The sequence below is a fragment of the Trematomus bernacchii genome, unplaced genomic scaffold (genome assembly GCF_902827165.1).
Source record: "Trematomus bernacchii unplaced genomic scaffold, fTreBer1.1, whole genome shotgun sequence".
Taxonomy (NCBI): domain Eukaryota; kingdom Metazoa; phylum Chordata; class Actinopteri; order Perciformes; family Nototheniidae; genus Trematomus; species Trematomus bernacchii.
Genome location: NW_022987578.1, coordinates 204,755 through 218,646, shown reverse-complemented (window position 1 = coordinate 218,646; position 13,892 = coordinate 204,755). Strand labels below are relative to the sequence as shown.

Genomic DNA, 13,892 nt, shown 5'->3' with positions numbered 1-13,892 from the left:
AGCATCTGAACACACTTGTAAACAACGTGATGCCCGGGAAGCGAAGACCCGGCGGAAACAGCTGGTCTGGTTCACTAAAATGTCCGTGTACAGTATATCTGGTACTAATGTATAGCGGATCTTTGTTAAGATCCATATGTCACGGATAGATATTATATATAGAGATGGGATGGCAGAAGGTGCTATATATATATATATAATTCCAAAGCTGGTAAAGACCTTTCAAATTTAGCAATAATAGTCATATAAGAAAAGTACTGATTTGTTCTTGAATATTATAATAAAATAAACACCGGCTGTTGTTATGCCTGCTGTAACGTTTACTTTCTCCGTTCTCCGCTTAAGTAATTATTACTTCCTGGTTAGCTTTCCGCTCGAAATTTAAATCTGAAAATGGCAAAATAACGGAGAAAAAAACGTTCACAGAGAAGACGACAACAATTGTCACTTGCACTTGTCATTTAGCATCTGAACACACTTGTAAACAACGTGATGCCCGGGAAGCGAAGACCCGGCGGAAACAGCTGGTCTGGTTCACTAAAATGTCCGTGTACAGTATATCTGGTACTAATGTATAGCGGATCTTTGTTAAGATCCATATGTCAGTAGAGATGGGATGGCAGAAGGTGGTATATATATATATATATATATATATATAATTCCAAAGCTGGTAAAGACCTTTCAAATTTAGCAATAATAGTCATATAAGAAAAGTACTGATTTGTTCTTGAATCAACTTTTTTATGGAAAATGTTTTATGTAATTTTATTTCATTTTAAATAAAATGAAAGACATTCACAGTTAATGTAATTAGATATACATTATTAATGCCATACATTTTTAAATGTAATTAGATATACATTATTAATGCCATACATTTTTGCATAAATATTTATTCAGTATGATAGCTGTCTAACAGAAGTTAAATCCATTTCTCACTTATTCTGACAATGTACTTAACCCCAAATAAAAGAACCCAATAAAAATAGTTGTTAAATAATAGTGAAGTCACGTTGTAATAACAATAACTCATCTCTCTCGGTTTTTTTTGTTTTCTTTGTGTGCTTTGCCAAAAGCCACTGTGTCAAGTGTCCTAGTTGGGTTACCGTAACGAACAGCAGCCGGCTCTCGATTTTTAATCCTAATTTAATCGTTTATGTTCGCCGAATTGACATGAAATCACTGACAAATATGAATATACTGTATTCAACTTCATTAAAATGTTATTAACGTGCCTAAACTCAGTAATTCACTAAAAATTACTGATCCCTCCGCGTCGCGGAGGGATCTTGATCCCTGGGTGTTATTTTTTCCCCATAATGACCAAGTCGCTGCAAATTATCCCGCTTATTACATGGCCACAAAGTAACGACATGACTCCCAATATTAATTAAAATGCTTTTATGGATTTAGAAAATATTTTTATTGATTTAAAACATAGTTCTATGTATTGATTTAAATTTACATGCATCCGCTAAGAAAAATAGTCCGTTGTTACCGTTTTTTAAACAGTCAGAATGAAACGGCAGCTCTCAGCTGTGTGTCCACACTCCTAACTCTGATCTTTCTTTTCCAACAGTTAAGTTAACTGTAGGTTACTCTGAGTGACAAGCTTACAGTTAGTGAAGTAACACTTTTTTTTTTGTGAGTCACGACCTCGCTGTTTCATTCTAACATAACGCTCCAAATATGACTGTTTCCACTCGGACTTCAATACAGCAACACCATTGTTTGGTTTCCATGGTAGCGTGTCTCTTTAGTAGCGTGCACTCCTTTCCTGTAAATTACAGGTCCAGCCAGGCAAAACAGTAATATGAAATATGAACGTTAGTTTTTAACTGAAATGATCAAATAAAGTCAAAATGTCACAGTGTTTACAAACATTGACCATACCGTTCACCAGCCCCCACCCCACTCTTTGTTTAAAACGAATTGGCCATCGGAATGTGTGTGTCCCAACCCCCCCCTGTGATATCTCTTCACAGGGGGGAGAGAGTTAGACGCTCGTGAATTGTCAACGGGGGGGGGGCCTCTCTGCACGGAGGAGCCGCGGAGAAGTGAATCACAGTGATCTGCTATTTTAAAGTAAATTCAACACATATCGACCCTAAATATAGCATATATTAAGAACGATAAAGTGTTAACATCGTTTTTTGTAAACATATGACCAATGTGCGAGGGTGATGACATCAGAGCATCGTCCTATGGGCTTAGCCCCGGACAGGTACAACAGGTATTCACTCAGAGGGGGGTAGTTAGCCATTTACATGTCAAAAAGCAACATACAGTAGGCGGGTGGGGGATGGTGAACGTTTACATTTCTCTACAGCAGTGGTTCCCAAACTTTTTGTGCCCAAGGCACACCAAAGGACAAGTAAAAATCTCAAGGCACACCTATTGTGCGAAATAGCCCTTATAACACGTGTTATCACTCATATCATGTAAAATATCTGTAAATGTGCATAATTATTTACTAATGCCAAATAAAATGTATAGATAGAACAATCAGTGGTTCAAGTTAGTATATTCCTCAGTGTAACATATCCACTAGTTGCAAAGCTTAAACATTTTTATATATTTTTTTATTTTAAGGGAAAGGATGTTTTCACTACTCAGTTTGTCAACTATGTTACGGACAAACTTGATGTCATTACAATCATTTGATTAAGTCCTGCACTTCAAGTAAAATCAAATTTGAAAGGCTCTTGAGTCTATTCTACCATATATCCAAAGATTTTTTAAAGTTTAAAAAATAATTGTATTAAAGTTTTGTTTTTTCATGTGATATGTTCAGCACTGTCATTAAGTTTAGGGATATTTTGTATTATAAAACTACCATACAGGTCATTTTTGATAGTTTTAAGAGATGTCATGTAAAACTCCAACCTGTGTAGATATACATTATACTATAAAGGATATCAGAAGCACTATTTTAGATATTTTAAATTTGAAAAAATGAGGTGCAACATAGTTGACAATGAAAGTCAAACATTTGACGCAAATAACATAGTTGACTGGACACATTATTAACCATCAGCACTATGTTAATTTCAAGGCAGAAGTGCAAAATTCCATTGATAATGATGTGTAATGACGTCTACATGTCGTACAAATTGTCAACTAGGTTACCTGTCAACTAAGTTACTACAGTTATTACAGTACTGGGTAACTCAGTTGACAGGTAACCTAGTTGACAATTTCCCTATTTTGACCCATCATTTCAATGGTAGGCCTTGCCTGGATGACCACATGTCATTTTCTTGAACAGGTTAACATCACATTTGCACATATAATTGAATTAAAATCATTAAACAATTGTAAACCATAACAATGTACGTAACATTGTTGATTGTCAATGAGTATATTAATTGACCATGTGCTATTATACATAAAATATTGTAAAAATGTAGAGGACAATCACCACAGTGTGTTCAAAATGTCTGCCAAAGAGGAACATGGCATCATGTGATGCTGGTGACATGGTATTGGGACAAACAATTTTTGAGTTAAAGGGGGAAGTTCTGTTAGTAACATAGTTGACAGAACTTTTGCGGACATTCATATATTAAGATATTTAAATTATTTAAAGGGGGAAATCAATTAAAAATATGTTATTATTCTTTAGTATTTAGACTTTTGAAATAAATGAAATCATTTTTTAAATTTACTTTAATGGTTTTTATTCATTATTTTGAATCCAAGACACCCTCAACTGAAAAACGGACATAGCAAAAACTGACAATTTAAGAACATCATGACACATTTCAAGCTAAATAAAGCATAGGATGCACATAATGTTTGTGTGATATTATAACATGCTTTCCAATAATAGGCAAAATATGATATTTTTGAAGAAAATAGTTAGAATAATTATAATTATCATCAATGGACATCAATGGACATGGAATGTACCCTAAATTGTAGAATCACTCAGCAGTTACATACACCAAACCTTCCAGTTATATTCCTATCAATATTATGAAGGCTTTTACAGAAGGGTTTGGTCATATATAATTCATAGCCTGAATTATATAACATTTTATACCTAAAAACATGGTGAAAATTGATATTTTAGGGCTGTTGACAGTATTTTCTGATTTATGGAGTGATACAAAGAGATATCCAAAATCCCTTCTGTAAAAGCCTTAGATACTAATATGACTACAAAATGAAACAATAATTTTGATCCTGGCTTTATCCAAAGTTCAGATTTCGGTTCCTGAAATGTGTTAAAATATGCGCATATTTCATGAGATAATGGTTCATTTGGATATTTAAACATGCTATTTCAGAAAACTTGTAATACAAAAAACAATTGCCTTATTGTAAGTAATTAACTGGAGAAATATTTAGCTGATATCTTTAAGTTAAAAATACCCTATTCACCTGGGGTGTCTCGCCTTAATTAGATGTTTGATAAGTGCAGATCACATAGTAAAACACGTACACAGATACATTATTTTGTATTTTTATTAAATTCGACAATGTCAATTTCACTTTCCACTATGTCCACCGTTGTTTTTTCACAACCAATGGCAGAACTTTATTGAGGCCTGTAATTAGTCAACTACAGGTCTCTTGAGTCAGTCTTTTTCTTCCAAAAAGCTTGTGACAAGATGTTATTGCTCTTGGGGCATTAAAAACAAGATTTTAACTTTAGTTTTTTATATAATATCTGCATTTTCTATTGTGAAAAACTAAGTCTTACTTATTTAATATATAGCGCCATCTCCTGGTTAAACCCTGAAATTGGAGAATAGTGGGAGGGCCTAACATTCCTGAATACTGGTCTTTGGCAGGCAACTGGCTGGCAACTGGCTGGCAGTCGGCAGGAAGCTGTATGCTGGGGTCCAAAATAAGAGGCTCCATCTGTACAGTCTATGGTTGCTACAGAGGATTGTGGGTAATGTAATGTCTTCGGCCATCCAAAACTCATAGAAAACGACTTGTTTCTCAGAATTGAAGGGGAAAATGTGACAAAAGCATTGCCCACACACTAAAACCTATCAATGTCGTTTAATTAACAAGGATAATCTGGTGTTTTTGAGTTGATGAGTAGTGGAGATATCACTGTCAAATCAATCGACAGTAAGGGGAATACTTACTTCCGGGTGTACAATTCTCCATTGTCCAATGGGAATGGACGGTCACATTGCCGACACAAACGAATGCCGTGCTTCCATGAGCGTCAAATCCCGCCGCAGATGGGAATACATTGCAATCAGTTGAAAGCTATTCGAGTCCCTTTATGAAGCTGAAGGATATAAATGATAATGGGACACATCGACGTCTGCACTCACAGTGCCGCAGACTGTACTTAATGTTACTCTGATCCGGTTATTTATGTTGTGGCACATATTTAAGTAAGCTTTCTTAACGCTAATGTTATAATAGTCAGATTGCTCTGAAGATGGGAGGTGATATTTTATTAATTTTCACGTTCACACAGTCGGTGATTTTTGCCGGCCGTCTTTCCTGCAACGGCAGTTTTTCTGTATTTCCTCTATCCTGTAATATGACTTGATAGCTTTAAACTCCGCACACAGAGCTCTGATTGGTCAGCAGGCAGTGCTTTCACTGAGTTGATCTCTTATCCTGGAACCTAGCCTGCTCCGGACCAGGCTAGCCGTTCAGCATAAGTTACCATGGAGATCTAGCCCGCTAAGAAGAGAACGAGCGTCGTAGGACCGGAAACCCAGAGTTTTCCCTGAAGTTAGCCGGCTAAGCCAAAATCCGGCTTCGTAGTACAGGCCTCAGGTCCTCATCCTGCAGCCAGGCATCAGGGTCTACACACCACTGAGTGTAAGGGTCCAATCAATGCCAGTTGGGTTGTAGGTGAAGGAGAGGAACATGGTATACAAACTTCAAACAACCGTCACCTCTCTGCTGGGGACGGAGCCGGTGTTGGTGTGGGAGGTGGAGCAGGACCAACTAGACAAAGTTGGGCTCACCTCTACACATTGAACCGGCTCTGGAAAGAAACTCCTGGATAGGGATTAGACTCTCTGCTTTTCCAGAGTTACCCAGGTCACCTTTGAGGTTCATGGAGATGAAAGCTGTCCCTGTTCTCTCTGCCGACACATCGACCAACAGTTCAGAGTAACTTGCTCTCTTGCAGTCTCTGGGTCAGGGCACCAGCTGGGGATACGTTCAGTAGTTAGCAGTGTGTGAAAAAGCACACGTCTGATCGTCCGGCATGTTATTTACTGATGGGCCTGAAAAGGGGTATGTAAAATAATTTTATAACAAAAAAAATAGCCATGTCCAGATTGGACAAGTAAAAAATGTATTCGGAGTAAATTGCCAAACTCACTTGTCCATGGACAAGTACTCTCTAAAAACGTTTTCTTACACTGAGTTAGGCTGGGGCTCCACATATGCTAGGAGGGGTCAATAGAGTTTTCCATCCACCTTGTCTTAAGGACGAAGGGAAAGATTATTACTGTGACCCCCAGGGCGTCTTGTTGATATTAGGCTATTGCAGGATTACGGAGTATTGGGACAATTACTAAGAGCAATCCACTTCCTGTATAACTGGAGTGACAGCTGAGTCCACATCCTCAGAGGTCGATCTGCCAGGGTCGTGCCTCGTCTTCCAGCAGCAGGAATAAGAGTCGTCAGGTTTAAGGTCATGGTTCTCTGGGGACAACAGATTGTTCACCAGAGTGGGAAATAATAGAAAGAAGGAACAATATGTTTGGATAGCTACAGATGATTGAGATACAGCTTCGATCCGACAACAAATATCCTACTATCCTTTCAGAAATGTGTAAAGTTAGGAACAAATATTGTGATGGATCTTTTATGTTAATTTGAGTATTGTCTCAATTGTGATTTTATTTTTGTTCATTCAGAGATTCTTACTCAGTGCCAAAGGACGCTCAAATTAAACCTGGAGAAAAGAATTGAGAAAATCATAAAAACGGGTAATTCAAGACCTCTAAATGAAATCTACACGGAGATCTACATCACCAAGGGAGAAACTACAGCTGAGGAGCATGAGGTCAGACAGATTGAAACAGCATCCTGGAAACCAGACAGACCAGAAACAACCATCAGACAAGAAGAACTCTTTAAAGCCTTACCTGGAAGAGATGCACCAATCAGAGTGATGACAAAGGGAGTGGCTGGCATCGGGAAAACAGTCTTAACACAGAAGTTCACTCTGGACTGGGCTGAAGGCAAAGCCAACCAGGACATCCAGTTCACATTTCCATTACCTTTCAGAGAGCTGAATAGGCTGAAGAAAAATTACAGCTTGGTGGAACTTGTTCATCACTTCTTCACTGAAACCAGAGACGCAGGAATCTGCAGGTTTGATCAGTTCTCGGTTGTGTTCATCTTTGACGGTCTGGATGAGTGTCGACTTCCTCTGGACTTCCACAACAATGAGATCCTGACTGATGTCACAGAGTCCACCTCAGTTGATGTGCTGCTGACAAACCTCATCAGGGGGAAGCTGCTTCCCTCTGCTCGCCTCTGGATAACCACACGACCTGCAGCAGCCAATCAGATCCCTCCTGAGTGTCTGGACATGGTGACAGAGGTCCGAGGGTTCACTGGCCCACAGAAGGAGGAGTACTTCAGGAAGAGATTCAGAGATAAGAAGCAGGCCGACACCATCATCTCCCACATCAAGACCTCACGAAGCCTGCACATCATGTGCCACATCCCAATCTTCTGCTGGATCTCTGCTTCAGTTCTGGAGGACATGTTGAAAACCAGAGAGGGAGGAGAGCTGCCCAAGACCCTGACTGAGATGTACATCCACTTCCTGGTGATTCTATGCAAACTGAGGAACGTCAAGTATGATGGAAAAAGTGAGACAGATTCCTGGAGTCCAGAGAGCAGGAAGATGATGGAGGCTCTGGGAAAACTGGCTTTTGAGCAGCTGCAGAAAGGCAACCTGATCTTCTATGATCACGACCTGACAGACTGTGACATCAATATCACAGAAGCCTCAGTGTACTCAGGAGTGTTCACACAGGTCTTTAGAGAGGAGAAAGGACTGTACACGGACACGGTGTTCTGCTTCGTCCATCTGAGCGTTCAGGAGTTTCTGGCTGCTCTTCATGTCCATCTGACCTTCATCAACTCTGGAGTCAACCTTCTGGCAGAAGAACCAACAACCTCCCAGCATTCTGAAGTCAAACCTACACTAACACATCTCTACCAGAGTGCTGTGGACAAGGCCTTACAGAGTCCAAACGGACACCTGGACTTGTTCCTTCGTTTCCTCCTGGGTCTTTCACTGCAGACCAATCAGAAACTCCTACATGGCCTGCTGAAAGAAACAGGAAGTGACTCAGAGATCAATCAGAAAACAGTTGAGTACATCAAGAAGAAGATAGATGAAGATCTGTCTCCGGAGAGAAGCATCAACCTGTTCCACTGTCTGAATGAACTGAATGATAGTTCTCTAGAGCAGCGGATCCAATACTACCTGTGGTCAGGACGTCTCTCCAGAAATAATCTGTCTCCTGCTCAGTGGTCAGCTCTGGTCTTCATCTTACTGTCATCAGGAAAAGATCTGGACGTCTTTGACCTGAAGAAATACTCTGCTTCAGAGAAGGCTCTTCAGAGGCTGCTGCCTGTGGTCAAAGCCTCCAGGAAAGCTCTGTAAGTGGAGATACAAACAACATTGATCAGTTTTAAAAATGATAAATTGTGTTCATTGCTAATCCTTCCCCAGGCTGAGTGGCTGTAAACTGTCAGAGAGAAGCTGTGAAGCTCTGTCCTCAGTCCTCAGCTCCCAGTCCTCTAGTCTGAGAGAGCTGGACCTGAGTAACAACAACCTGCATGATTCAGGAGTGAAGCGGCTGTCTGCTGGACTGAAGAGTCCACACTGTGAACTGGAGACTCTCAGGTCAGAGCACAGGTTTTTTTGTTGTTGATAGTTTTAATTTAAAACCTGCTCATCCAGCTTCAGGTTCATGTTAATAAAGTTGGTCAACATCTGTATCTTCATGCTGACATAATCAAAACACTGAGTTTGCTGTATTCCCTGGTTCCAGTCTCTCAGGCTGTATGGTCACAGAGGAAGGCTGTGTTTCTCTGGCTTTAGCTCTGAGCTCCGACACCTCCCATCTGAGAGAGCTGGACCTGAGTAATAACGACCTGCAGGATTCAGGAGTGACGCGGCTGTGTGCTGGACTGGAGAGTCCTCACTGTGAACTGGAGACTCTCAGGTCAGAGCACAGGTTTTTTTGTTGTTGATAGTTTTCATTTAAAACCTGCTCATCCAGCTTCAGGTTCATGTTAATAAAGTTGGTCAACATCTGTATCTTCATGCTGACATAATCAAAACACTGAGTTTACTGTATTCCCTGGTTCCAGTCTCTCAGGCTGTATGGTCACAGAGGAAGGCTGTGTTTCTCTGGCTTCAGCTCTGAGCTCCAACCCCTCCCATCTGAGAGAGCTGGGCCTGAGCTACAATCATCCAGGAGACTCAGGAGAGAAGCTGCTGTCTGCTGGACGTGAGGATCCACTCTGGAGACTGGAGACACTCAGGTATGGACAGACAGACTGAAGGTGTCTCTAATATCTCAAATGTCCTGTTCTTCTTCTCATTTATGACACAGTTATTGAAATTATATTTCATTGAGTTTTTACACCCTCATTGACGGCTGAGTCCACTCTACTCTTTAAGAGACGCAAGTGATCACCAGCGGTTCAGTTTGGATAGTTCTGACTGTGTTCGGCTAACGGCTAACAGAGCTAAACTCACCGCAGGACTCAGATTCTCTGTTCAGAGGTTACAGGTTTACAACACAATCTACCAGTTATGTGTTATAATCAGGGTTAGGGTTAGGGTTAGGTGCACATAACTGGTACGCAGGTACGCATGCGCGGAAACAATCTGAAATGCGTACCGTCACTTGTGTCACAAAGCTCATTTGCGTACCGACGTACTTGTGAAGCTTTTCCAGAAGGCGGTTAGATCACCGGACCTTGAGGGGAGCCAGAAGTTGGAGTACCAAACACTGACTCCAGGTACTCATCTGAGTACCTCACTGAGAAAGTTGTGTGCACCCCTGGTTGTAATTGTATCTTGATTATTTACTGGCCTGCTTTGGCCGATGATCAGCATATTACCTAGTCGCTGATGGGAAACCGAGATTTACTTTTTGTGATTCTTTATTACGTAAACTTATGATCGACACGTCCAGGTACGCATTCTTTTTTCTCCTCATAATGCCATCATGAACATCACATTCATGTTGATATCAGCAGGAGGAGAGCTGGTAAACTAAGCCGTTAGCTGTTAGCCGTTGACTGTAAGCAGGTAGCTGTTAGCAGGTAGCTGTTAGCAGTTAACTGTTAGCAGGTAGCTGTTAGCCGTTGACTGTAAGCAGGTAGCTGTTAGCAGGTAGCTGTTAGCCGTTGACTGTAAGCAGGTAGCTGTTAGCAGTTAGCTGTTAGCAGTTGGCTGTTAGCAGTTAGCCTTTAGCAGTTAGCTGTTAGCAGTTGAATGTGTACGGGATGCCTTGCTGCACATTATCCCGCTTATTACACGGCTACATGATAAACAAACTAACTACTAAGACTCCCGATATGAATTCAGATGATTGACTTGAATGATGGTCATGGTTCCGGTGACGTCACCATACCGAATGGCAGCCTAGTCTAGCTTCTCCCCAGGTAAGAGATTAATTTTGCCTCGTTTAATTGCCAAATAAGAAATGTCTCTGTAAAACTAGAAATAGTTAACGGGGCGAAGATGGGAGGAAAGGACGGACAAAAGAAAAACATTGGCTCAGAGTCTACCAACGAAGAAAATACAACGAACAACTCGCCTGCACAGGTCGATGATGAGGAAGCTAGCGCAGAGCCGCACGTGGCTAGCTTAGCTAAAGTTCTGGAGGAGATACGGGACTTTCGCAAAGACACAAAACAACAAATAAACAAAATGAAATCCGAGCTTACCAACGTCAACGTTAAAATAGAGGAGGCAGAAATGAGAATTGAAAACGTGAAAGGTGCTGAGCAGTATGATAAAGGTAATGAATCAGCAAGAAAATAAACTGACTGACCAAGAAGGAAGATCCCGACGGGAGAATATAAGGATTTATAATGTCCCAGAGGGAGCGGAGGGGTCATCTATGGTTGACTTGGTGAAGAGTTTACTACAAGAGGCACTTGAGATCCCCCCCCGCCACGGAGCTCGGCATTGAAAGAGCGCACCGGGCGCTCGTACCGAGGGCCTCCGGAGACAGGGAGGACAAGCCGCGTCAAGAATGATCACGTTTCTCCGATACTCAACTAAAGACGATATTATACGCAAGCCATGGGAAAATAAAGGTGTTTTTGAACGGGATATTTCGACCAAGATTACCCACCAGCTATTTTGCAAAAACATAAAGACTACTCCGAGGCAAAGCGAGTGCTAAGGCAGAGAAACATTCGCTTCCAGACCCCGTTCCCTGCTAAACTACGAGTATTTTAGGAGGACGGGGCGAGGCTGTACCAGACTGCTGTGGAAGCATCCTGAGACGTGAAGGACAGAGGACTGCCGTCACCGTGATCACACCGAGAGAGAGGCTGAGCAGCTGTCCGCCTGGGAGACGCTGGGAGGAGAGGAGCGAGGGAGGAATATCAGGGAGAAACTTCCTTCAGGAGACAAGTCCCATCCACCTGAAGAAATTAGGAATACATACCCATTGATATGGCACACAAAATCCATCAAGTATTTGGGCATTAATATCCCTAAAGATCTTTCAACATTATTCTAATGCAATTTCCTACCTGTAGAGAACATAATGAAGGAAGATATAGCAAGATGGAACCTAATTCCTTTCTTTAATATTTCTTCAAGAATTGAATGGGTTAAAAAAGATATACTACCTAGATTATTATATCTATTCCAAACCCTACCTAAAGAGATCAACCAAAGTCAATATAATGAATGAGATAAAATGATATCAAGATATATATGGCAAGGTAAAACACCAAGGGTTCGTCTCAAACCTTTACACCTGGCCAAAGAAGAAGGGGGATGGGGTTTACCCTCTCTCAGAGATTACTATTTCACAACACAGATAAGAACAATGATATGCTGGAGTAACCCAGCATATGATGCTCAATGGAAACATATAGAACAGAAGGTGTACTCCCATACAGGCAATTATAGCTGACAATAACCTACACAATTTCATAAACATTATTGAAAATCCATGGGTGAAATGTTCTCTTAAAATGTGGAAAACTATCATAAAAGAATATAAATTGGAGAATGAAAGTATCTTTCTCAAATGGTGTGCATATGACTCAGATTTCATGCCTAACAGATTGGATACTAGATTTAGGGACTGGGCTCTAAAAGGTCTAACAGCTCTGTGCAAGCTGATGAAAGGGGGAGCATTGCTCAGTTTGGATATGGCAAAAATCATAATCACGATTATTTTGGTCAATAATTGATATCACGATTATTAAATACGATTATTCATTGACTTTGAAAACATCCATTTATTGAACTTTAAAAAAAATACAAATAATCATTTGAACAGTATCTTTTTAACTGTTGATTACCCTGAACGTATAATTCAACTGAAAAACCAATACAAAAATTAATTAAATAAATGATACATTTATATTTACATTTAAATAAATAATATCAAAATAATAAATACCAATAAACAAGATCAACAAATATTTTGGAGCGCACTTCAACAAACTACTAAACATATGTAAATATGATGAATACAAATAAATTAGACTAAAATTAATTAGATCAAATATGTTCTAGTGCACAACCAAGCAAAGCAAAATAATCGTTTTTTTCGATTATGTTGTTTTTTGTTTGAAGAACCTGATAGGATATTTTATTCCGCCCTCTCAGAAGTCCCACTATGATAGGACCCCCCCTATATGTTGGAGGAACTGTGGTAACCAGAATGCAAACCACTTCCATGTATTCTGGGACTGTCCCGGTATCAAAGACTACTGGAAGGAGATACACAACGCCTTACAAGACATTTTCAAAGACATAATACCTCTAGAGATCAAGATGTTATACTTTAGGAATTTGAGAAAGGACAAATACTTATTGAACATTCTGCTTTTAAGGCATTAACCAGGAAGTGGTTATCGAAGCATAGCCCGACTCTAAATGGATGGATGGACATCTCAATGGATATTTATAATATAGAAAAGATAACAGCATCTGTCAATCATACATTGGTCAATTTACTCCAACCTGTGAGAAGTGGACTCACTTTGTAAAGCCCTAAAGGCCTGACTTAGTTTCCACAGATCCAGAACTCTGCTGGAAAGAAATGTCTACTCCCTAATTGTTCACTGTTGTTCTATTTTATTTTCATTTCTTTCTTTATGTCTTTCTCCTCTGTGCTTTTGTGTCATCATGTGTATATTGCTGAAAAGAGCTATGAACAGATGTATGTCCTTCATGTAAAGATGCAATGTACAATATGCTGTGACAATGTTTGACACTAAACGCCAACAAAAAGTAAATTAGAATAAAAAAGCTTGCTCTAAGAAAGTAACCTCTGTTCCACGAGGTACCAGCAGCTAGGACTCATGTTGGATAGAACATCATCCTGACTGTGTTTCTTCCTCCAGGCTGGACCATGGTGGAGAGCAGAGGTTAAAACCAGGTGGTGTGAGGAAGTGTAAGTGTGGATCAGTCAGCTTCTCTCTAAAGACAAAGATGATGGAGGTGCTATTTATTCATTAAAACATGACTGGCATGCATCGCCTTTAAACTCTATAATAATAATAATAATAATACATGACACTTATATAGCGCTATTATAGAAAGGATCACTAACAGAGAGTAAGCAGAGTCCACATCACAGAGCTGAGCGTGTTCTGTCCCTCTGAGCTCAGATGAGGAAGTCCCTGCAGAAGAGAGAGAGAGAGAGAGAGAGAGAGAG

General features: G+C 40.2%; 1 protein-coding gene across 1 annotated transcript in view; it reads left to right on the top strand.

Annotated features, from left to right (window-relative positions):
- The window catches only part of LOC117479853 (NACHT, LRR and PYD domains-containing protein 12-like), a 105,233-nt gene that overhangs the window by 4,197 nt on the left and 87,144 nt on the right, over positions 1–13,892 (top strand). Inside the window, exons 3-5 of the mRNA XM_034126956.1 lie at positions 6,855–8,619; positions 8,693–8,866; positions 9,015–9,188. Coding sequence (XP_033982847.1) covers positions 6,855–8,619; positions 8,693–8,866; positions 9,015–9,188 — 2,113 coding nt within the window. The remainder of the gene's footprint in view (positions 1–6,854; positions 8,620–8,692; positions 8,867–9,014; positions 9,189–13,892) is intronic.